At 42.7% G+C, this 25,306-nt stretch overlaps 1 protein-coding gene across 2 annotated transcripts in view; it reads right to left on the bottom strand.

Annotated features, from left to right (window-relative positions):
• GPSM2 (G protein signaling modulator 2) overlaps positions 1 to 25,306 on the bottom strand; it is a 397,434-nt gene that overhangs the window by 44,105 nt on the left and 328,023 nt on the right. For both annotated transcript variants that reach the window (XM_069232396.1, XM_069232397.1), the window contains 2 exons: positions 14,799 to 14,981; positions 9,487 to 9,646 (listed from right to left, as the gene is read on the bottom strand). In XM_069232396.1, coding sequence (XP_069088497.1) covers positions 9,487 to 9,646; positions 14,799 to 14,981 — 343 coding nt within the window. The remainder of the gene's footprint in view (positions 1 to 9,486; positions 9,647 to 14,798; positions 14,982 to 25,306) is intronic.

Consider the following 25,306-nt stretch of genomic DNA (forward strand, 5'->3'; position numbering starts at 1 on the left):
AAAGCTACTTACCTTCAGTTACACATTATCCGGTAGGGACAGGTTCTAACCGCACATTCCTTAATTTATAATCTTCTTCAGGCGCAAGCCTGGACCTGGAAACCTTTCCCCCCACAGTACGTCTGCGGGTTGGTAGAGGGCATCATGCGACTCTGTGTCAACGTTCTCCCATACAACCTCCTCGCTGACGCACCGACAGTTTCTTCCATTAATATTTTCCATACTCAAAACGTGGTGACACACATAGAAACTGCCTATCGAAACAGTGTGCTTTGAATAAAACACACCCTTGTGTCTAATAATCACCAAATTCTTAATTCAAGGTGTTGATTTCCATAATGAAATCACTGAGACCAAAGAAGACTCAGTTTGCAAAGCGGGGAGGATTGGAAGGGCATTAAGGAATCTGCAGCTAGATCCTGTTTCTAACAGGTAATGAGTTATGGAAGTTAATTAACTTGTTCATCTAATAGAGACAATGCACAGCATCGTAACCAGGCGGAGGGACTGGGAACTGAGACAGAACTGGTCTAGAACAAGGGAAAAAGACTGGACAAACATAATAATTAGGGGAGTAACAATATACTCTATGACATCAAAACCTGTGGAATGAACCACAGGTAAATAAAACCAGAAGGAATAAAAAGCATGGGAATAAGCTCATCCGTTAGTATGTCAATTGTGTGTCAGAAGTGACCCAACAACACTGAAAATTTCTAACCAGAAGAAAACTGGTCTGTCTTGCACAAGAGGAATAGACCATGCATTCATAAGAACACCTATAAGAAAGGACCACAGTACTAAAAGTTCATAAAAGCGATAATAGCATGGAGATAGTACCACTCATGATCAATACCATTAAAATATTTTCTCGAGAACAAAACTGGCCTAGAGCAAACCAAACAGCACAATAATGTAGGTGAGCCTTACCGTGGAAGGTACATATAGTCATGAACATTCAAAAACATGTAATAAGGAAAAAACATCTTAACATGACCAATCAGTTTTAAACGCGAACAGATGAATATTAAACTACTCGCTCCCCCAAAGGGATGCAAACCCATACACAAATACCTCATCGATACTGTGGAAAGAACCACAGCAATGATATCCTAAAAATTAAGAAAATATGAATAAAAAGCTCTATCCAAGACAGTAGGACAGAATTACCAAATGAGGTAATGAATTTAAATATATATTTTCTTATATGTATATCGAAATTGCATGTACTACCCTGCTAGAACACAGAGCAGCAAGCATGCTATTGACCAATACCTCTTACCATGTAAAGGTATATCATACCCGACCTACACTATGAGACACAGATAGAATATCTCTGGCAGAAAAAAAAACATACATTGCCCTCTTTAACAAGTAGATGAAGACAACAATAGCAACCATTTGAATATAAATATACTTTGCCCCAGGAAAATTAGCTAGAGATTATAAAACATGTTCAAGACATTATATATATATATATATATATATATACACACACACACACACATATATATACCTGACATAGGCATATAATACACAAATACCTATGTAGTAACAAATGAAATAGACTTCTTTGAAGAAAAACAACTTGTAACACTCCGAGCCCAACACTAGATGCCAGGATAATGCACAGCATGTGTATCTGCAGCTACACATGCCATCGAACATATGAATATATATATATATTTTTTTTTTAAGCGCAGAAACCAATGTGAACATGTGACTCTTCTCTTGTACTTCTTGTACTGAATGAGACTCATCTACAGATGAACTAGAAAAGCTGTTACTTAGGCAAAGAAATGTAAACAATTTACACAATTCTTGAATAAAAATAATTCTGTATATTCAGTATTATGACAACACTGATTGAACTGTGAACCCAACCTACCACAAGTAAAGTCAGGTCACGACGAAAAAAATTGTACCCAGATGAGGCATTAACACCTAAATGCACAACAGATATAAATATCTTCTTAACGAAGAGACAATACCCATGAAGGTAAAACCCTTTAAAAGAAAGAAATCTTTGAATGCAAACACAAAAGCACAAAGTAACTCCTAAGAGTCCCTTTAAGTATTATTTTACACAAGAGAATGAGCAAAATGTACAGAGACACTTCTCAATGAAGACACATGATAGCCTGACTTAAGCCACAAAAAAGAAGAATAATGTTCAAACATCATGAACATACAAATGTCTATATCAACTTGTAGAAAATCCAACAAACTATAATGGCTATATGATATAAAACCTTTAAGACCAAACCAAAGGAAGTCTTAAAGGTCCCAAGGTGAGCTGATTTCCAATTAATCAAATCTACCAAAAATAGAAAACTAATACTACCATATCATCGGGAGAGTAGAACGTACATAACAAATAGTGTAGAACAGCTGCTACCTTGTTTGACATTTCAAGAAAGACATAGGAAACACACCTTTCGTGCTGTATAATCCTTATAAAGTACCCTAAGCTTGCATTACCAATTAGACGAAGAATACATTCTTGACAACTACCCTGTTTCTTAATTAATATACTGACACTCCTATGGATTTGTTAATTACAAGTCCCCTGTAAGGGATACTCGATCTTATGAATACAAGGTCTCACCATCTGTAGAGGGAGCAACTCTGTCCCTCAAATGAAAGTGTAATAGTCCACAAGCTAGGAAATCCTCTGTAAATAGTAAATAATATATATGGAAAATGTCACTTACCCAGTGTACATCTGTTCGTGACATTAGTCGCTGCAGATTCACATGCTGTGCACATCCCGCCATCTGGTGTTGGGCTCGGAGTGTTACAAGTTGTTTTTCTTCGAAGAAGTCTTTTCGAGTCACGAGACCGAGGGACTCCTCCCATTTCGACTCCATTGCGCATGGGCGTCGACATCATCTTAGATTGTTTTCTCCCGCAGAGGGTGAGGTAGGAGTTGTGTATGCTAGTAATAGTGCCCATGCAATGGAGTAATGTACATAATGTAGTTTAAAGTAATATATTTACAAATATACAGATGTTCAAGATCAACTTCTAAACGGCTACAGGCTCCCGGGGAGGCGGGTGGACGCATGTGAATCTGCAGCGACTAATGCCACGAACAGATGTACACTGGGTAAGTGACATTTTCCGTTCAATGGCATGGGTAGCTGCAGATACACATGCTGTGCATAGACTAGTAAGCCGTTATCTCCCCAAAAGCGGTGGTTCAGCCTGTAGGAGTTGAAGTTGTTTGAAACAATGTTCGTAGTACTGCTTGGCCTACTGTGGCTTGTTGTGCCGTTAGTACATCTACACAGTAGTGTTTGGTAAATGTATGAGGCGTAGACCATGTAGCTGCCTTACATATTTCGTTCATTGGAATATTTCCTAGAAAGGCCATGGTAGCACCTTTCTTTCTAGTTGAGTGTGCCATTGGTGTAATAGGCAGTTCTCTTTTTGCTTTAAGATAACAGGTTTGAATGCACTTCACTATCCATCTAGCAATGCCTTGTTTAGAAATTGGATTTCCTGTATGAGGTTTTTGGAAAGCAATAAATAGTTGCTTTGTTTTTCGAATTAGTTTTGTTCTGTCAATGTAGTACATTAACGCTCTTTTGATGTCTAATGTATGTAGTGCTCTTTCAGCTACAGAGCCTGGCTGTGGGAAGAACACTGGTAATTCTACTGTTTGATTTAAGTGGAACGGTGATATGACTTTTGGTAAAAATTTAGGATTTGTCCGTAGAACTACTTTATGCTTGTGTATTTGAATAAATGGTTCTTGTATGGTAAATGCTTGAATCTCACTTACTCTTCTTAAAGATGTGGTGGCAATTAAAAATGCAACTTTCCATGTTAAGTATTGCATTTCACAAGAGTGCATGGGCTCAAAAGGTGGACCCATGAGTCGTGTTAAGACAATGTTGAGGTTCCATGAAGGAACTGGTGGTGTTCTTGGTGGCATAATTCTCTTTAGACCTTCCATAAATGCTTTTATGACTGGTATCCTAAATAGAGAAGGTGAGTGCGTAATTTGCAGGTAAGCTGAAATTGCTGTAAGATGTATCTTGATGGAAGAAAAAGCTAGCTTGGACTTCTGCAAATGTAGTAAGTATCCTACGATGTCTTTGGCAGATGCGTGTAAGGGTTGAATTTGATTATTATGGCAGTAATAAACAAATCTTTTCCACTTATTTGCATAGCAATGTCTAGTGGTAGGTTTCCTAGCTTGCTTTATGACCTCCATACATTCATGTGTAAGGTATAAGTGTCCGAACTCTAGGACTTCAGGAGCCAGATTGCTAGATTCAGCGATGCTGGATTTGGGTGTCTGATCTGTTGTTTGTGTTGCGTTAACAGATCTGGTCTGTTTGGTAGTTTGACATGAGGCACTACTGAGAGGTCTAGTAGTGTTGTGTACCAAGGTTGGCGCTATTAGTATGAGTTTGAGTTTGTTTTGACTCAACTTGTTTACTAGATATGGAAGGAATGGGAGAGGGGGAAAAGCGTAAGCAAATATCCCTGACCAGCTCATCCATAACGCATTGCCCTGAGACTGATCTTGTGGGTACCTGGATGCGAAGTTTTGGCATTTTGCGTTTTCCTTTGTTGCAAATAGATCTATTTGTGGTGTTCCCCAACTCTGGAAGTAAGTATTCAGTATTTGGGGGTGAATCTCCCATTCGTGGATCTGTTGGTGATCCCGAGAGAGATTGTCTGCTAACTGATTCTGAATTCCTGGAATAAATTGAGCTATTAGACGAATGTGGTTGTGAATCGCCCAATGCCATATTCTCTGTGCCAGGAGACACAACTGTGTTGAGTGTGTCCCTCCCTGTTTGTTTAGGTAATACATCGTTGTCATGTTGTCTGTCTTGACAAGAATGTGTTTGTGGCTTATTATGGGTTGAGATGCTTTGAGCGCTAGAAATACTGCCAATAGTTCTAAGTGATTCATGTGAAACTGTTTTTGGTGAGTGTCCCATTGTCCTTGGATGCTGTATTGATTGAGGTGTGCTCCCCACCCTATCACGGAGGCGTCTGTCGTTATTACATATTGTGGCACTGGGTCTTGGAAAGGCCGCACTTTGTTTAAATTTATACTGTTCCACCTTTGAAGCGAGGTGTATGCTTGGCGGTCTACCAACACCAGATCTAGAAGTTGACCCTGTGCCTGTGACCACTGTGATGCTAGGCACTGTTGTAAGGGTCGCATGTGCAACCTTGCATTTGGGACAATGGCTATGCATGAGGACATCATGCCTAGGAGTTTCATCACCATTTTGACTTGTATTTTTTGTTTTGAATACATGGCCTGTATTACATTGTGAAATGCCTGAACCCTTTGTGGACTTGGAGTGGCAATCCCTTTTGCTGTGTTGATTGTCGCCCCTAAGTATTGCTGTGTTTGACACGGTATAAGGTGTGACTTTGTGTAGTTGATTGAGAAACCTAGTTTGTGGAGGGTTTCTATGACATTTTTTGTGTGTTGTGAACACTTTTCTAGCGTGTTGGTTTTGATTAACCAATCGTCTAGGTACGGGAACACATGTATTTGCTGCCTTCTGATATGTGCAGCTACGACTGCGAGGCACTTTGTAAAAACTCTTGGCGCAGTTGTTATTCCGAATGGCAACACTTTGAATTGGTAATGTATCCCTTGGAATACAAACCTTAAGTACTTTCTGTGTGAAGGATGTATCGGTATATGGAAATATGCATCCTTTAGGTCTAGTGTTGTCATGTAGTCTTGTTGTTTGAGTAGTGGGATTACGTCTTGTAATGTCACCATGTGAAAGTGATCTGATTTGATGTAGGTATTTAATGTTCGGAGATCTAATATAGGTCTCAGAGTTTTGTCTTTTTTGGGTATGAGAAAGTACAGAGAGTAAATTCCTGTTCCTTTCTGGTGTTTTGGTAGTAATTCTATTGCTTCTTTTAGTAGCAATGCCTGAACCTCTATTCCTAGGAGATCTATATGTTGTTTTGACATATTGTGTGTTTTCGGTGGGACGTTTGGAGGGAATTTGAGAAATTCTATGCAATAACCATGCTGGATAATTGCTAGGACCCAAGTGTCTGTTGTTATTTCCTCCCAATGTTTGTAAAATTTGGTCAGTCTCCCCCCAACAGATGTTATGTGTTGGGGATGTGTGACTTGGAAGTCACTGCTTGTTTTGAAGAGTTTTGGGACTTTGGAACTTTCCTCTATTCTTTTGGAATTGTCCCCCTCTATATTGTCCCCGAAAACTTCCCCGCTGATACTGGCTCTGGTAAGAGGGTCTTGTTTGTGAGGTTGTGGGTTCTGTGCTTTGTCCTCGAAACCCCCCTCTAAACTGTGTTTTTCGAAATGTGCCTCTGCCCTGTGGGGAGTAGAGTGCGCCCATGGCTTTGGCCGTGTCAGTGTCTTTTTTAAGTTTTTCGATCGCAGTGTCCACCTCCGGCCCAAACAACTGCTGTCCGTTGAATGGCATATTCAGCACAGCTTGCTGTATTTCTGGTTTAAATCCTGATGTACGCAGCCATGCATGTCTCCTTATTGTTACTGCTGTGTTGACAGTTCTAGCAGCTGTGTCTGCAGCATCCATTGCTGACCGTATCTGATTGTTGGAGATACTCTGTCCTTCTTCTACGACCTGCAGCGCTCTCTTTTGGAACTCCTTGGGCAAATGTTCTATAAAGTGTTGCATTTCGTCCCAATGGGCCCTGTCGTGTCTGGCCAACAAAGCCTGTGAATTGACAATACGCCACTGGTTTGCTGCCTGTGCCGCCACCCTTTTGCCTGCTGCGTCGAATTTCCTACTTTCTTTATCTGGAGGTGGTGCATCTCCTGAAGTATGTGAGTTCGCTCTTTTGCGCGCTGCCCCTACTACAACTGAGTCCGGTGTTAGCTGTTGTGTGATGTACACGGGGTCTGTTGGTGGCGGTTTATATTTTTTCTCCACTCTTGGAGTAATGGCCCTTCCTTTTACAGGCTCTTCAAACACTTGTTTGGAGTGTTTTAGCATTCAGGGTAGCATAGGAAGAGTTTGATAGTGGCTGTGTGTGGACGACAGTGTGTTAAAAAGAAAGTCGTCTTCAATGGGCTCAGCATGCAGGCTGACATTATGAAATGCCGCTGCTCTCGACACCACCTGTGCGTAGGCTGTACTATCCTCTGGTGGCGACGGTCTAGCTGGATAACATTCAGGACTATTATCTGACACTGGTGCGTCATAAAGGTCCCATGCGTCAGGGTCATCTTGACTCATTCCTGTATGCGTTGGGGATTGCATCATTGGTGGAGTGGCTACAGGTGATGGTTGCGGAGAGCATTGTGGAGATGGTGGCGGGGTTACTTGTTTAGCCACCTTTGCCTGTGGCTGCTTGTCTTTTTCTTGAAAGGCAAGCTTGCGTTTTATTTTAATCGGAGGGAGAGTACTGATCTTCCCTGTTTCTTTTTGGATATGGAGCCTTCTTTGTGTATAGTCTGGCTCTATTGTTTCTAATTCCTGTCCAAATCTATGTGTCTTCATTTGTGTGGACAGTCCTTGTTCCTCAGTGTAGGAACTTGTTTTCGGTTCCGATGCCGGATGTTTCGGTATCGAAACCTTTTTGGCTGGTTTTTTCGGTTCCGCCGAAACCTTCTTTACTTTCGGCGTCGTGGTCTCTCGGTGTCGACCCATTTCGGTGCCGCTATCTCGGTGCCGAACTTGCTCGGAGCCACTATCTCGAGCCCGAGATTGCTGTGTGGCGGTATCTCGACCGGAGTCGGATGACTTCGCCCCCAGCGTGCCCTTTTTCGGTGCCGATGATCGGTCACCTATTTTTTCGGGTTAAGCCATGGCCTGTTGGCGGTGGCGTCCCCTGGGCTTTAGTGGTTTTTTCGTGAGCTTTGTGTTTCGATGTCTTACTCACGGTTTTCGGCATTTCCTCAGGATCGATCTCATCCGAGTCCGATTCCTGGATGGAGAATGTTTCTTCCTTCTCTTCGAAACGCTCTTGTCCTGTCGGCGCCGACACCATTTGCAGTCTTCCTGGACCGAAACGCTCGACAGGCTTCACAAGTATCTTCCTTGTGTTCCGGCGACAAACACAAGTTACAGACCAGATTCTGATCTGTATATGGATACTTGTTATGGCATTTTGGGCAGAAGCGGAATGGGGTCCGTTCCATCAGTCTTGAAGAGACACGTGGCCGGGCCGACCAGGCCCCGACGGGGGATCGAAAAAACCCCGAAGGGCCACCGGAGCGCTTCAAAAGTCGGTGTCGATCTGTTGTGACTAACCCGATACCGAACGCAAACAATACCGACGATTTTTCAGAGATTCTAACTAACTTTCTGACCCGAAACACAGAGCGAAAAGGAACACGTCCGAACCCGATGACGGAAAAAAAACAATCTAAGATGGAGTCGACGCCCATGCGCAATGGAGTCGAAATGGGAGGAGTCCCTCGGTCTCGTGACTCGAAAAGACTTCTTCGAAGAAAAACAACTTGTAACACTCCGAGCCCAACACCAGATGGCGGGATGTGCACAGCATGTGTATCTGCAGCTACACATGCCATCGAACATATATATATATGCGCTCATCAGGCATACAAAACAGTACTCTTAGAGTAAGGTGGGTACCATGAAGGTATAGGGTATGAAGTATATTCTCCTCATTGGACAGGTAGACCCTTCTATTTGAAGGGCCTATTTTTTCTGTGAAGTATTGTGAACCAATGCAAAATATTCAATTATCTACTGTAGGCTGCTTCATCTTACCAAACAACACTCTTGTTCTTCTTTGCTGATAGAAGGGATATGGTAAACAACCTTTTTATATTAAAACGTGATTAAAACTTAAGGAACCTTATCAGCACAGACTATCTGCTTCAGAAAATGGCCATCCACTGACATCCACTGCAAACTCACCCACCCTGATCAACACTGGTATCCGGTTCAGAATATAACAGAATCCACCAGATGAAAACCCCCAAAAGCAGAACTTGCAGACCTCTTAAGATTTGGTTACTTCAAGGAACTGGATTCACTTTAATTGCTGCTTGTAACCAGTCTTTAACCATTTACGAACAGAAGCAAGATTCATTATCACCATTTGGTCTGACATTCTCAATCAGAATAAAAAAAAACCATTCCATTCAAGAAAGGAGCGATCAAAAAAGTTGACATTTCAGGAAAAGCTTTTTCATTGTGTTCTGCCAATGGGTGGAAAAAAACAAATTGGGCGGAATCTCACATGAATGATCTAGGGCTGTGGGCAGGGTGAGGCGTGTCTGTTTTTTTCTGTGGTGCAGGAAATTCCAAATCAGTTGGTAGAAAGTCAGAGCAAGAATAACAAAGTTGAAATAAAGCTGCAATCAAAAATAACACAAGTGAAAGTCAAATAGGAGCTAGGAAGCTTGCTTTTCAGAATTCCTCTTCCACTCATAGTGGTCTCTTTTCTCCCTTACCCTGAATCTTGCCGATACAGTATTTAAGAAGATATAGTTCAAATATGAGTTACATTTGTTTATATTATTACATTTTCTCATTGTTTTAGCTGGTGTGGAGGATATTGCGGCATCTTCTGTTAGGGAGTCCTTATTCTGAAAGCAGCATCTCTGATCATCCATTCTGTTGCTCTGAAAACGACTAAGCAAGTCAAAGAACCCTTCATCACCAATAGCATCAGCACTTGCTTTCTGAAAGAAAATGAGAAACAGGGTTGAATTGCATTACGTATACTCGATCAATGCTGTGAATTCGTTCTGTTCCAACATAAGACAACCTACGCCCTAACTTTCAAAGGAGCTGCACACAAGAAAAGGCTCACATTACAAAATAGCAATTTGTGTCAGGGGAACTTTTGCCTGCTCACATTTCTACCCTGCTACGTCAGCTACCTTAATTCTCTAGTTTGGACTTGGTCCTTCAAAAAAAAGCTATGACCTTTTACATTTTTAACCTCTTTTCCAACTTGCTAATATCACTCTTCTTTCTTTATGAAAGGTCAATGGGCACAATGAACAAAGTTACAGTAATGGTGATTGTTTGCCTTTTACCTCCAGGCTCCTGCACATTATCATCTTAACCAGAATCCTGCGACCTAGAAATGGGGACAGAAACTATTTCAAAATATTAATTCAGATCTTTGTGTGTCAGCTCTCTAGGTGAGAGCAGGAGCTAATCAGGTAATGTTTGGTCGACGTCAGATGTCGAGGATAATAGGAAAGAGACAGTAGACTAAAAGTAATAGTTTTGCTAATTTGCAACTTTGTTGGTAGATTCTAAAGCTATGATAATAAGATAGGGAAGCAGGGAAAGCAGCGCTGGGCAGCTTAGATCCCAGCAACCAGATTATTTACGACATCCTGGACACGCTTAGCATCACACTACACAAGAGATAGCCCTTTCTGCCTGCAGTCATAGATATCTGTCAGGTAAATGCCTACAGCACACCACCAAAACCTCCTAAGCCAAAGACCAGATGAAGACTGGACACCATACGGAGTGTAGCAATGGATGAAAATAGGACATACTTTCTTTGCAACGGTGGCCTTAGCAGCCACATAGACTTAATGTCTCCAACTGTTACAAACTTTTTGTCAGTGTAACACAAGTCCCTGGATCATCAAGAGTAAAAGCATCAAGTGTATATTGTGATTCTCAGCAGAATGGGTCAAAAGGAATCCCTACAGCAGAGTCATCTAGCTACCTTATACTTGCCAATTAGATTAGAATAGATGTGAGGAGCACTGCACTTGTAGCTCACTTGTATACCTGACCAATATTATTATTGCCAAGATAGATTTTTTTCATGCGAGAAGCATCAGGTCATACTAAGCCAGTGGCTCAAAAGGTTTATGAATAAGTTTGCCCAGGATCAGACTGAAGTACAAAGAAACAAATAGGTGCATTAGGTTGGTCAGATGTCTTTAGGTGGCCACAATGAGAGAACGGCTCCCCCAGATCTATAATAATGAGTCCCAGTTGTTGCAAGTTAAGTCTATGAGGTGTCCACATGCACCACTGCTTCAGCCAGATGACATTAATAAGACATAACATCCTCCACTGAGCAGGTACAGAAGTGATTTCTTTCAATAAAACTCAATCCATTAGAATCACCATTTCTTCCTGTCATTGGACTTTACAGCATTCATCAGGTTGTCTGTATTTTCTGAAAAGACATCTAATTTAGTAAAGGTTGGCTCCACAGAAACTTTGTACTAAAGTTGAGCGATGGTAGAAGTGGTAGGTATAGCTCCCTCCTTCCCTCCATAGACAAGTCTCACTTTTGGTAGAGATAGATGTGATCTGTCTTAAGTACATGGATCAATTCTGGGACCTGAACTTGGTGAGGCCATTACAATGAATGAGCATCCTTGGCTTCCCTCAAGTCCGAAGAAAGTCATACAAGAATCTTTTTATCTTGTTCACCATCAGCACATCCCCTAGTGAGAATGAGTATTTATGCTAATTCAGAAAGAGACAATCACAATTGGTGCACAGGTAGAAGATAAAGGGTCACTGTTTGTGCCACCATAGTATCGCACCATCCTTAAACTCTGAAGCTGCATTCAAGAATGGCTTTTTCATATATCCCAAGCCTGTTTGAAAACATGGTCTCCAAGGTCAAGACAAGATTGAGTAGCTGGGCTATTATAACCATCAGAGCATAAATGGCCAACTTTAGGGGCCTAAGAAGGTTCACTGCCGTTTCAACACACAGCACTTCCAAAGGCTTGGTCAATATTAAATGGCAATGTCTTGTTCAGGGATGGTATTTGTGGTGTAAGGCTCTGGATTACCTCTTACCTTAGAAGATCGATCCACAGTAGTATAACCCACACCTGATGGGCGAGTTGGGTCAGGAGCAGATCCTGGCCAGACAGCTGAAACTGAACTGGTGATGCATGTATGGACAGGTGGACTTGAATGTGAGTCTGGACCTGGGGCCCAGACATCTGTACCTAAGGCGGCAGGATCTCCATTGGGGCTGTGAGCAGTTTCACCAAAGGTGGCAAATGCTGTACTTCAAATGGAGGCTAAGTGAGCAAAGCCCCACGCCTACCCTTGAGATTCAAACTCATGTTTCAAAGAACTGCCCAAGTTGCGGATGAAAGACAACACACAGTCAAAGTCTGCAGTCCGGTCCAAGATATGAGTGGGGTCTAACATCTCCTGATGCTATAGTGCCTGGTCAGATTAATCTCTCTATTCTCTATAGAATCCACCATTCCAGGTGATGGCCAGGGGAGAATCCAGGAGAGACTAAGAGCCCCATTAAGAGTTTAGGACAGCGGAAGGAATGCAGTAAACTAGCAGTGGTCCAGCCCCACCAAACTTGCAGTTCCACCACTATATAGATCTGAGGAACTCTTGACTTACTGTCAGCAAAGCATGCACTGGCATGCTCGATTCAACACAGAATCAGTGGGTGCCAATAACTGGCATCCCCATTTGTATGTCAAGTACATGTTGTTTCTGTGCCTGGTAACAGGACTCCATGTTGTTTACAAGTGTGAGTATGTTGTAGCCAGTAGGATGCATTCTGGGTTGTCTGTTTCTGACATGGAACAAAGTGGAGTTTGTTGTACAGCCTACTCAGAAAAGTGGAGAAGTACTGCCTGCATTCCTGACCCGGAGCCTTACTAGACAGTGAAGTGTGGAGTGGCAGAGACAGAACTGCCTTTATAATTTCAATGTGATCTATTTAGCAGAGGATTGCTGATTAGTCCTTGCTGAACAATGTCACCTGGCTAATTGTGTGGGCAGTGGGGCTGAACCAGAAGATTCAGTTGAAAAGAATAAGCGAAGTTTCTAGGCAGGGCCTTAGACTTTTGTCTCACCTTGGTTTGCCCATTCAGGAAGGCTGATGACAACCAGTGTAGTGCTTCACACTTATTACACTCATGTTATTGGTACTTCAATTTGGAGCCCGCAACATCACTATCAGTTAAGAGCAGAAAGTAGATAATGTTTTACAAAGTAAGCATTCCAAACTAGTTTGTCAATTGTAGAGAGCGGATCTACATCCCCATCTGGAAATCATGTATGAAGTGGGAACCAAACTTTCTCACTTGGTTCCAGTTCCAAGTTGCTTGAATGACCAAGTGGGTGTACTCTGCACACTATTCGAAGAGTTGCTCAAAGGCTGGTATCACCAATAGCCAGTCTGCCACAGGTGATTGATTACACATTGCTGGAAGCCTGGACCCTAGCTGGAGAAGCAGTGGGTTAGCTCAAGACCTAGATGTGTGCCTGCCAGCCAGCCACGAGCGGATAAGGGAGCACCTTGACCAGCAGGAGCTGTCTTCCCAAGGAGAAGCCCAGCCGCTGAGTCTGGAGAGAGGAGAGGGTCAGCAGCACCAGACTGCGAGTGTCCATGGTATGACGTATGTGAATCGAAGGGGCTTCTGGTCTTCCTGCCCAACCAAACGCCAACTTTGTATGCCTGACGATTCACAAAAGTGTCCACGACAGCAGCCTCTACAGAGGAAAAAACAGAGGATCTGAAATGTGTGCATAAGTATTTTTTTTCTACTCTTACGCGTACTGCAAAAACCCCTGGGCCTCAACGAGAAGGACCCTGCCACTCTAGAACCATAAGGATAAAAGTCAAAGCTCTATAAACACTTGAAACTGAAGAAAAGTTCCCCAAAGATCATAAATATAATTTCCTAGGAGACTTAAAGTAGCCAAAGAAATTCTGAAATACGGCTCCTGTGGTGACAGTTACACTTCTGGCATTCCCAAAACACCTGTTGTTACCTTAGTGTTTTGAGAATGCCAGAAGTGTTTTAGCTCACACAGGAGCTGTATTTCAGATAATGGGACACAACTAAACAGGGTTTGCACATTTTTTTAACCCACCCCATGCCTCTGGGGGTGAGCCTCTCCGCAGCTGATCCAGTCACGCGATTGTCACAGACGTGCCAGGAGGTCATCAGCTATTCTTTTTTTGCGCTCTTGGGCACCTTTTCTTTTTAAATAACAAGTGCCCGGCTCTAAGAAGGCACCCAAATGCAGTCTTGGTTGGGGGCTGCAGAGGAATACTGCTGGCTCACTCGTGACTCGTTCAGCCTCAATGGGGCTGGCTCGGAAACCAGGAGCTGTTTTACTGCCAACCTGCATTCAACTACAAGCGGGTACTGTATTGCTGTCTCCTCCCTCCTCTCCAAGACAGGCACAAGGAATAGGGGGCAGTGCAAGGATCCTGGGGCTCTAACCCTCCCCCTGGAGCGTTACGTATTTAGAGCATGAAGTGGTCAAATTGGCTTCCCTGGCAAATGTGGGTCCTGGAGACCACTGCTCAAAAGCTCACCAACACTCATTCTGGATATTTCCTTCATCCACAAGGCAGCGGGGCACCAAAGGACAATAAAAACCCTTGAACAAGCTTTTATTTATTTTTCATCAGTGTGAAACTTGTGAGTTGGCTCCAAGCCTTAAGTTTTACCAAGGCTGGCAAAATCATTTTTTTTGTTTCCCAACACAGGCTTAAAGCAAACTAATAAAGCACGCTTTCTGATTAAAGTTCTACATTCATACCAAGTTTGGTGCAAAACCATTCAGTGGTTTAGCTCTATCGTTCAGCAAAACGCCCTACGGGACTAAAATGGGAAATTATACACTTTTCATTCAATCGCCATGCCCCCCCCAGCCAGACAGATCTTCATAAACGTTTTATACCAAAACTTAGCTGAGTTGATTAATTTTTATGTTTCTTGCAAAACCATCCATGGGGTCAAAATTATAGGCAAATCAAAAAATGTCTTTTCTTTGGAAACACAGTCTCAATCATAACTACAGAGCAATAATGAAATGCAACACAATATAAAACTATATACTCACCTTTTGTAAACCTGGAGCTCTATTGCTATTGTCATTAGTATTACTGGTGTCCTGCAAAACTTTTGTTGAAGAACTACTTTTGAACTTTCTTCCCTTCAGTCTATTTACAAATATTAACTTTGACGAAGGTTTGGCAAGCAGAGCTTTCTGTTTAGTTAGAATCTGACTATTCCAATTGTGAACCTAATAAAAAAGAAAAAAATAGTGGGATCACACATCAACTTGTTTGAATATTCTTGATAAAGTACACAGTACCAATACATTTGCAAAAAGCTTGAAAAAAATGCTTTCTCAGTTACAAAAAAATAGAACATATATTTAAAAAAATACAGAAAATGTTTTTTTTATTCTATTAGTGGAAACGGTATGCCATGATTATCCTCAGCGGTCACTTTAGTATAGAAGAGTAATTATTGACTAGAATAAGCTCAGTTGAGTGTACGAGGAGTTTATGGTAGAGCATTTTAGTTCTACATATCAGAATTTGTAATGTACTAAAATAATTATAAAAGTTATACAATTATAAAAAGGTATGCATGAATGAAAGAATTAAATCTGAGGACTCAGTCTTCCACTGGTATTCCGCGATTAACCATTTGAAAAGTTTAAGTATATGAAATTGGTTCAGCTATGTAAAAATGCATTGTACTACCCTATCTTATCAAAAACAAACTAGTGTGAGATCTATTTATTACAACATTTTGCAACTATTTCTCAGTGCACTCCAGGTCAGTTCATAAGACAGAGTGCTGTTTTCCAAGTAAATGAACGGATCTTTACCAAACATCATCCACATGCAAGTATGTACACATATGGAATTTGTGTCATAAAATGTTCTTCTCTTAAAAAGGTGACTAGATGCAATCACACAAGGCATTACCTCCTAAGATCCATACTTACATTTTTTGCGAGGGTACAACATTCTATGACATGTTTTGAAACAATTACAATAAAATTAATAGAATAAGAAGTGACCCACAACAGAAAAGGCATAGTCGGGGTCTCATTGCATACCATGAAATAAAATAATAAATAACTAAACATCTGTTCTGAGGGATAATTTTACACATTTAGCAATACAATAAAATAGAGTGTCACCAGGGATAAACACGTTTATTCAGTATATAGTTCATCTAGCGATTGTCATGTGCCAAATATTTTATATTATTTTTGGTGGATATACAGAACCATATATAATCTCTCTGTGTGACAATCATAACTTGTAGCAGGTGAACACCAATGTGGCTGTTAATGCTAGTGTGAACATGACTGACTGTGAGGTGTTGAACAAGTGTTATCTGGCAGAACCTTGGCTGTTTTAAATGCATTCTGGGTAGTTATTATGTATGATGAGAAAATGGGTGATATCAGAATGCTCCAACAGGATGCGAGCTGTCAGACACACCAGAATTAAACTGCCTACAACAACAAATTCAGTGGTCAAGCAAAGATGACACTGAGACCACCTTTCTAACATGCAGGGCTGTATGCCGGTGACCTAAGGCAAACAGTCACCACGGGTCTCACTGACAATCTAACACTCATTCTGAATACTTTAGGTAATAAGAATACAAGGCTATGGTGAGGAGAGTCTACATTTGTTCTGAGCTCTCATAAGTAACAAACAACCAGCTCTAGAGAGTTAAGCTAATTTCTGTAAATAATATATTGGCATAATAATAGGCAAGGCTATCCTCTGAGAAAATGTATGTGCTTCTGTTTGCAACAGCGGGCCAAAGAATAGTTCAGTCATGGAGAGGAGTGGTGGAAGCAGAAGTTCAAGTCAGAACAGGGAACAACTATGCTCACAGGCAACATCTTCCTCCTTTCATCTTGCCTCAAAATGGGTTCTCTCCTGGCAGGAGCTCAAGCCTGTTTTTAAAATCTGCTGATGGTGACACAAACTAATCCTAACAAGATTTACTCACATCCCTCCACTGCTAGTTTGGCGTTATGTAGTCCCTGCTGTGAGAGGTGGATGGTCAAAACGAATATTCGCATAGCCCCAAGAACTACAGGCTTTGTTTTAAAAGAGGTTGAGATAAGTCGACTACCTCCTGGTAATGCACTTTAGACAGCTGTGTTACATGAGGGCCAATCACGGGAAGCTGCAAATAAAAGCATTACCTTTAGGACATTTTGCAAGTCTGTGCCAAATTCGTAGTTGCAATCACAATAAAAGTGGAAAAGAGAGAAGAAAAAATGAAACAATGGCCATCAAGCCAAGCTATTAAAAAAATAATTCCTCAAAACTGGAAATTAGTTTTGAATATACCCACAAACCATTTAGTAACAACTTTGTGGATGTGGTTATTTGAAGTGCAGGAAACATGTTCAACGTAACAGTCGAACACAATCCACAGTACTAATAATAGGCTTTTAAAATTCCTCAACAACATTTGAAAAAGAAAGCCATGTCACTGCCAAGAAGGGGGCCATCATAAGGTAACATTGGGCCTGGGCAACATCACGTTTGCTGAATTCAAGAATTAACAATGTGGATACACAAACATTGATTAAGTGTCTGTTTCATGCCCCTGCTGTTGCAAATAAATCAGCTTTGAGGACTGTACCAGGTTACAAGCTCCCAGACCGACTGGTAGTGTGCTCCACAAACTAAATGTGCATAAACAGGGGCCAACACCTTTTCAATTTTTTTCAATCTCTCCATAACCAGGGCTGACAAATGTTCCATAACCACCACCTCCAGTAAAAGAGTCAAATTCAGTCAGGTCACAGAATTAATGTGTTCCGAACCACACCATCGTTCACTTTGCCATCACCTGCGCACAACATGGCATCGTCAAGCACCACAAGTGGGGCAAGGTAACAGACACACTGGACTCAGGCCTCTCTGCACCCCCCAACCCAAGGCCTCATCAGAACTAGACCAAGCTGTCCAGAACTTTTCCACCTGGATCAACAACGGCGCTGACAGAGTTGACACGTCAAAGCCAGCCAGAACCAACAAAACCTCAGAAAAAGCCAGCTGGTACACCCCTGAGCTCAGAACCACCAAGCACAGCTGCTACCAACTCCAAAAGCAATGGTGATCCACCAGGAACCCTTCTGATACAGCCGCCCACAAAGCAACACTCAGCGACTACCAACAGCAGATCACAGAAGCCAAAAGAGCAGCCATCACAACCCGCATCAACGCAGTAGCCAACCACATGAAATAACTATTCAAAATTGTCAAAGACTACTCCAACCCGGCAGTCACAATGCACAATCTACCCTTCCTAAGAACTCTGCGACACTCTCTCAGAATACTTTCACAGCAAGATTGCCACTATATTGAATAATTTCGACCCCCAACCCATGACCACGACCCAACCAGTGCACACCAGCCGGACGATCACCACATGAACACTGCTCACCACACAATCCACCTCAGCCATCATGTCATCTGTCCACTCCGGAGCACCCACTGACCCATGCCCCCACCACCTATTCAAACTTGGAACCAAGCACATCAACACGGAACTCACCAGCATCCTCAACACCTCAATTACCAAGGCAGTCTTCCAGGACAAATGGAAAGATGCAGACATCAGGCTCCTCTTACAGAAGCCATCCGTCGACACCGGCAAACTAACGAATCTCTCTGTTCCCCTGCCAAAGTACTTGAGAAGGCCATCAACCAACAGCTCACCAAATACTTGGAACAAAACAACTCGCTTGACAACTCCGAATCAGGATTCCATGCCAACCACAGCTCTGAGACCACACTCATCAAAGCCACAGACATCAGAACACTCTGCGATTGTGGGAAGACCACCGCTATGATCTTTCTCGACCTCTCAGCTGCATTCAACAACACCTCCCACCACACCCTCATCAACAGATGCAATGACATTGGAATACAGGGAATCGTCCCCAAATGGATCGCCTCCTTCCTGACAGTACGTTCTCAGAGCATCCGCTGCCTCCTTTCACCTTTGAACCCAAGAACATCATATTAGGCATGGTACCCCAAGGATCATCCCTCAGCCCCACACTGTTCAACATCTACATGACCCCGGCCCTTGCTGACATCATCAGATCCCACGGTCTAAACATCATATCCTACGCAGACGATACACAGCTCATCCTCTCGCTCACAGATACTCCTCTACGGCCAGAACAATGTTCTGCGAAACCATTACCAATGTAGCCAACTGGATTAAAGCAAACCGCCCCAAACTCAACTCCGACAAAACAGAAGTACTGAATTTCAGGAGTAAAGCATCCATCTGTGCCCACAGCCGGTGTCCAGCTGAATTCGGACCCACTCCCATGCCTCCAGATCACACACACAACCGCAGAATTATCCATGACAGCGACCTGACCATGAAGCAGCAAATCAACAGTCCTGCTTCCACACTGTCCGCATGCTCCACAGACTTCAGATGGATCCCAGTCAACACCAGGAAAACAGTCACCCAAGGCCCTCGTCACCAACTGCCTCGATTACGGCAACGCACTCTACGCCGGCATCTCTGCGCAACTCCTTAATAGGCTCCAGACCACACAGAATGCGGCAGCTAAACTCATCTTGGACCTCCCTAAAGAGGCCCACATCATCCCCAACCTCAGAAACCTCCAACTGCTCCCTATCTAGAAGAGATGCCAGTTCAAGTTCCTCACATACACCTTCAAGGCTTTACATGGCCTACATCAACCACCTATTGAACTTCCACCAACCCGCCCGTCACCTGCACTGCGCCTCACTTGCCTTCGCAACCCCCCCCCCAATCCATTGCAGCTGTGGGTGTTGCTTATCCTACATAGCTGCAAAGACCTGACTTTTTGACTGAGACCCCGCACCTCATCACACAGATACCCCCAGGGGTGTAAGTGCTGCGCTCTACAAATGCTAATTGGTTAATTAACTGAACGTGAATGTTCCAAATTTTACTCCACCCCTGCTGTAGGAACTGCTACTTGGGTTTTCCATTTCAAGGCTTCAGTGAGTCTTGAGGCTAGGAGTACAAGACTGATCAATTTCACCTTAGAAGATGAGAGGGGATACTGTCACTTGCCACTGGTGAAGCCCCTGAGATAGGGCATTGGGTCTAGCAGGTCAGCTGCCCAAATATTTCTGTACTATCTTACGGCTTAGTCCATTTCCATGTTATCTCATGTGTCTCCCTCCAAAATGCTGCCACCACCAGCCATGTCCACCACATATGTTCTAGCATACTCAGCAGTCAGAACCTTCCCCAGTAGCAATTTCCCTAACCATGCATTGCACTCAGCAAGACTGGAGTGTTTTACCAGAGAATCATGATCTTATATGCATTTATAAATGAAGCAGATAGAGAACCCAATTGCCCTTGTGCATATTACTGCCATGTATCTTCAAGGCTTGAAAGCCCTATTCTGCTTCTCATCTAGACGTGTGTCGGGGTCACACGGTCAAACAGAGCCTTATGTAATAATGAGGTCAATTTACCTCAGCTGAAAATGTCTTTGATCTCTGTGAAAACTCCGGAGCCACCGATTTTTATGGTGGGTTCGCTGGCCCGATAAGAGTAACTGAGTTAATCTGAAGTGGTTTCTTGGGGTCAAGTCAAATGCGGTGCAACATGTTTCACAACTATGGGCTGTACCCTAAACATAAAGGGTGTTAGCAGATGGCCTCACTTCCATTGGGGAAAGCATCTATCACTCCAGGAGAAAAGCCTGGGTGAGATGCAATTCATAGCAAAGGGGATAGCTGGGTTGCTATCCCATCTCTATGGGTCATCAGATTCCAGTGGGAGACTAATGTGGTAATGGTTCTAATTGTGGGTGTTATAATGTACCTGTGCCTATGTGGGAGCCAAGGCAGAAAAAGGTAGTGTAACTGAAGAATATTCCAGAACAGTATTTCTGTCCTACTTCTGCACATATTATCCTTGGACCATTGCTCGACCATTTCAGGACAGGCCATAAAGGTCTAGCCATAACACTGTTTTCAATATTTGGGAAGCCGAGGCTCTGTTCCCTAACAAGCCATAAGGAACCTCTTAGGCTACTCATGGGCATTTTGTGTTCCATTTGAAAGCTTTTAACTTCTATTTAATGGTTTTGAATACAGAATAGGTATGAGGGGGTACTGGCCCACATGGAGAAGCCTCAGGATTAAGTTCAGTTTAATACAAGCCAAACTAAGGTTTTTCTATTCTCCCCCACCTAAAGAGATCGTTGAGCAGGATATCTACCATCGGTTTGGAGGGGGGGTGGGGGGGAGGGGGCGAGGCAAAAGTTCAAAGACTTGCACATATATTTTCATTTGTGGGTAAAGGTCTGTTTTTCCTAGGACCTTGAATAGGAAACTCCAATCAGGACAGGACCATCTGTATTTACTGCACTCTGCCACCGTTGATCAGTGTCACTGCTAGACTGACACTGTTGTAAGTTGTTCTACTTTTGATGAAGCTCATCTGGAACGTAGAAATCAGGCCAGGTGGAACTCTCTTGAGTCTGGTCATTAGCGTTTTTGTAAAACGTTTTCCATTATTACTAAGAATGGCTTTAGGTCTGTAAGATTCAGAATTCAGTGTGTCTGTGGTTTCAGTATGAGGATAAGGAAAGAGTCCATCATGCCAGCTGTGTCACGTGTGATGTCACATTGGAGTAACGTACCTAAGCCAGGAAAGGGTCTAACAGTCTGATTTTCTGATGATCACTTTTGAGTTTCCCCTCTTGCTTTTCTTGTGACCTTTAAAAGCAATCACTCTTAGGCTGTTTTTCTGGTGTGGCTATCTTTTGCTCTACACCTTGCGCCCTTACCTCGGCCAGTCTAACAAAAATGACCTTGTGGGAGATAAGCTTGCCTCTCAGTACCACATTTGCTACATCCCAGGCCATGTCCAATTTAGTCTCTCCATTGGCATTTTCTGTGAAACGGGTTATTCAGTGCTACCTTGATCGAGTTTCTTAGGGTTGTATCTACAAATGCTAATTCATTGATCGACCACTGTAGAGTGTGTGGGCTGATTACACCAGTTCAGCTTCCTTGTGATGATGGTGTGATCTGATAGACTCAGTCCACATGCCAGCTGATATAATTGTGGGAAAGAGGGATCTGCTAATCAGAATATCAATCCTTGAATTGGACTTTTGGGTAATAAAAGATAGGTGTAGATGCAGTGGTCTTGGTGTTGGTCCCTCTCAACACCTTCCAAGTTGAGGTCTTGAGTCCTTCAAACACAGGAGGCAGGTCATAGTGAGCTCCAGGCGAGCAGTTGTTTGGGGTCCAGTGAGGAATTGAAGTCACTGAACATTTTTAGAGCTCCATGTGACAATGACTAGGCCATCAAGAAGAATTCTAAGAATAATCATTCTGTTATAATTCGGGCATCAGATCGAAATTAGTCTGACATTATTGTTCCCCAGAGTGTCTCTTATCCACATTATTCTTCCTGCAGGATTACAACACCAGGGTTCCACTGTAGCAGGTAAGACCAGACAAATGAAAAATTACACTTTAGTTTTTAAATGAGCACTGGAATGGAATTGCATTGGAAAACAATATACCTTTAAACACAAATGGTCAGCCCTCTGCAGGTGAGTTTCCTGCAATAATGAGACCAACACCTCCCTGAAGTGGAGCCACTGTGACAAGGGGCTTACACTTTACTGGGAAGTTGAGGAGTTGCACATTAAAAGATAAGAGACATCTGGTGTTGTGATGTGCTGGGGGGGTGGGGGTCACTCAGCGTCCAACGTGCCATTCACATTCATATGCAATATGTTATCACCTGTTAGTACGTTATCACCTGTTAGTGCACCGGTGGTGACGTGACCTGGGCATTATCCAATCATCAAGGGGATCAGTTTAGGTTTCCTGGTATCCTGCAGTAGGTTCTGATCACTTGAAATTAAAAACTCCCTGTTTGAAGGATTCTTAACATTTTGACTTTTGTGGACGCCCAAAAAATCATGACTGGAATTCTGGGACTCCTCCATTGAGTCATAATTGCAAACCAGCGACCACCATCCTAAGCAGTTTGCACGATTTGAACTTCAAAACAATATAGAAATATATAGAAACTAGTATACATCAAACAAACACACAAATATTGAAATGTTTTATTTAATTCACAATCAAATATAGAAATATCAATCTAGAATACTACTTATCCTTGCTTTGCTCCTAATGTATGCTCTCTTTTCGTTGGCACTTTAACTGAGGTAACCCATTGTCTATGTTATTTTCTGTTTGTTGTACTTGCGCTGCTCCAATGAATCAAGCTAAGAATACCAATTAAATGTTTAGATTTTTCAGTTTGGTTCTTTATTTATATATACTTTATTAACCCCTTGGGTGCCTGGGATGAGCGGGTCTCGCCCTCGGATGCTGAGGACGAGACCCGATCATCCGGCTCCTGGCCTATTTTAATTAGGCCCATCTGCCCCCAAGGAGGTCAGAAACCTCTAGACGCCAGGGATTATTTACTTAGTTTCTTTTTTTGACAGGGTGGGGAGCGACCCCTTAGGCAAGGGTCTCTCACCTGGGGGGCAAATTGTTTTTAGGACAAGGGGGGCAGATTGGCCTATTTTTATTAGGCCAATCTGCCCCCAGGGGAGCAGAAACCACTAGACACTGGGAATTTATTTTTAAGAAAGCCTACTAGATGCAAGGGAATTAAAATTAAAAAAAAATAGTGGGGTGGTGGCTACCAACCATTATGGGCATGGTTATGCCCCCACCCAAACTGAAGGGGGCAACAGTCTTTCAGCTCTCCCCCGCACACTAAAATATCTTATCCCAACGGCAAGCAAGAGGACATTTGATAGTTTTGATTTTACATTTGGGCCATGAGAGCTTGTCTAACTCTCAAAATCGACCCACTTGGAATAGTGAGGGCTGCACTTTTTGGACTTTGGGACGCTGCCATGTAGAAAAATCAACGAGACCTAGACACATCTGAAAATTAAACATCTGGGCGAGTCCAGGGTGGTGTGCTTCAGATGCAACCCGCACCATTTTCTTACCCACAATGCCCTGCAAACCTCTAACTGTCACACACTTTTGTGATGGAACCTTCCGGAATCAGCAGGAATCCACAAAATTCCTACCACCCAGCATTGTCACATCTATATCGATAAAAATTCTGCCCCACTTGTCAGCCTAAAAAGTTTTTTTCAAACTGCCCTTTTGGACCCGCTTTGGTTCCCCCTCAATTTCGACATGTTTTTGGCTCTTCTCGATCACAGGCACTTGGCCCACCTACACAAGTGAAGTATCATTTTTATCAGGAAACCGAGGGGAACTTTGGGTGGTGGGACATTTGTGCCAGTGTGGTGATCCCACACAAAAATGTGGGGAAAATGTCTTTTTGTTGCTAAATTTGAGGTTTGCTGAGAATTCTGGGTAAGAAAACACTGGGGGATTCATGCAAGTAACACCTTCCTAGACTCCCTCAGGTGTCTAGTTTTCAGAAATGTCTGGGTTTGGTAGGTTTCCCTCAATGGCTGCTGAGCCCAGGACCAAAAACGCAGGTGCACCCATATCAAACACCCCCGACCCCAAATTCGCAAAAACAGGTAGTTTTGTATTTGAACATTTTGATGTGTCCACGTAGTGTTTTGGGGCATTTTCTGTCGCAGGCATTAGGCCTATTCACACAAGTGAGCTATAATTATTTTCTTATCGGGAAATGTGGGGGAATGCTGGGTAGAAGGAAGTTTGTGGCTCCCCTCAGGAAAACTTAATTTTTTTGTCAAATTTTGAGGTTTGCTAAGGATTCTGGGTAACAGAACCTGGTAAAAGCACCACAAGTTACACCATCCTGGGTTCCCCTAATTGTCTGGTTTTCAAAAGTGCACAGGTTTGGTAGGTTTGGGATCTGGATGCCAAAATCCACAGCTAGGCACTTTCCAAAAAACAAGTCGGATTTGAACGTTTAAATGTGATGTGTCCATGTTGCGTTTCCTGTCGCGGGCATTAGGCCCACCCACACAAGTGAGGTACTATTTTTATCGGGACACTTGGGGTGGGCGGACGAAACAGAATGAAAGAACAAGTATTATTGCCCCTTGTGTTTCTCTACATTTTTTCCTCCAAATGTAAGACAGTGTGTAAAAAAGACGTCGATTTGAGAAATGCCCTGTAATTCATGTGCTAGTATGGGGAACACGAATTCAGCGATGTGCAAATAACCACTGCTTCTCAACACCTTATCTTGTGCCCATTTTGGAAATACAAAGATTTCCTTGATACCTATTTTTCACTTTTTATATTTCACCAAATGAATTGCTGTATACCAGGTATACAATGAAAACCCATTGTAAGATGCAGCTCCTTTATTGGCTCTGGGTACCTAGGGTTCTTAATGAACCTACAAGCACTATATAGCCCCGCAACTGGAAGAGTCCAGCAGACGTAACAGTATATTGCTTTAAAAAATCTGCCATAGCTGGAAAAAGTTATAGAAGAAAACGTGGAAAGAAATGGCTCTTTTTTTCACCTCAATTTCAGTGTTTTTTTATTTTAGCTATTACTTTCTGTAGGAAAACCTTGAAGGAATACAAAT

The sequence above is a fragment of the Pleurodeles waltl genome, chromosome 4_2 (genome assembly GCF_031143425.1).
Source record: "Pleurodeles waltl isolate 20211129_DDA chromosome 4_2, aPleWal1.hap1.20221129, whole genome shotgun sequence".
In the NCBI taxonomy this organism is placed as follows: domain Eukaryota; kingdom Metazoa; phylum Chordata; class Amphibia; order Caudata; family Salamandridae; genus Pleurodeles; species Pleurodeles waltl.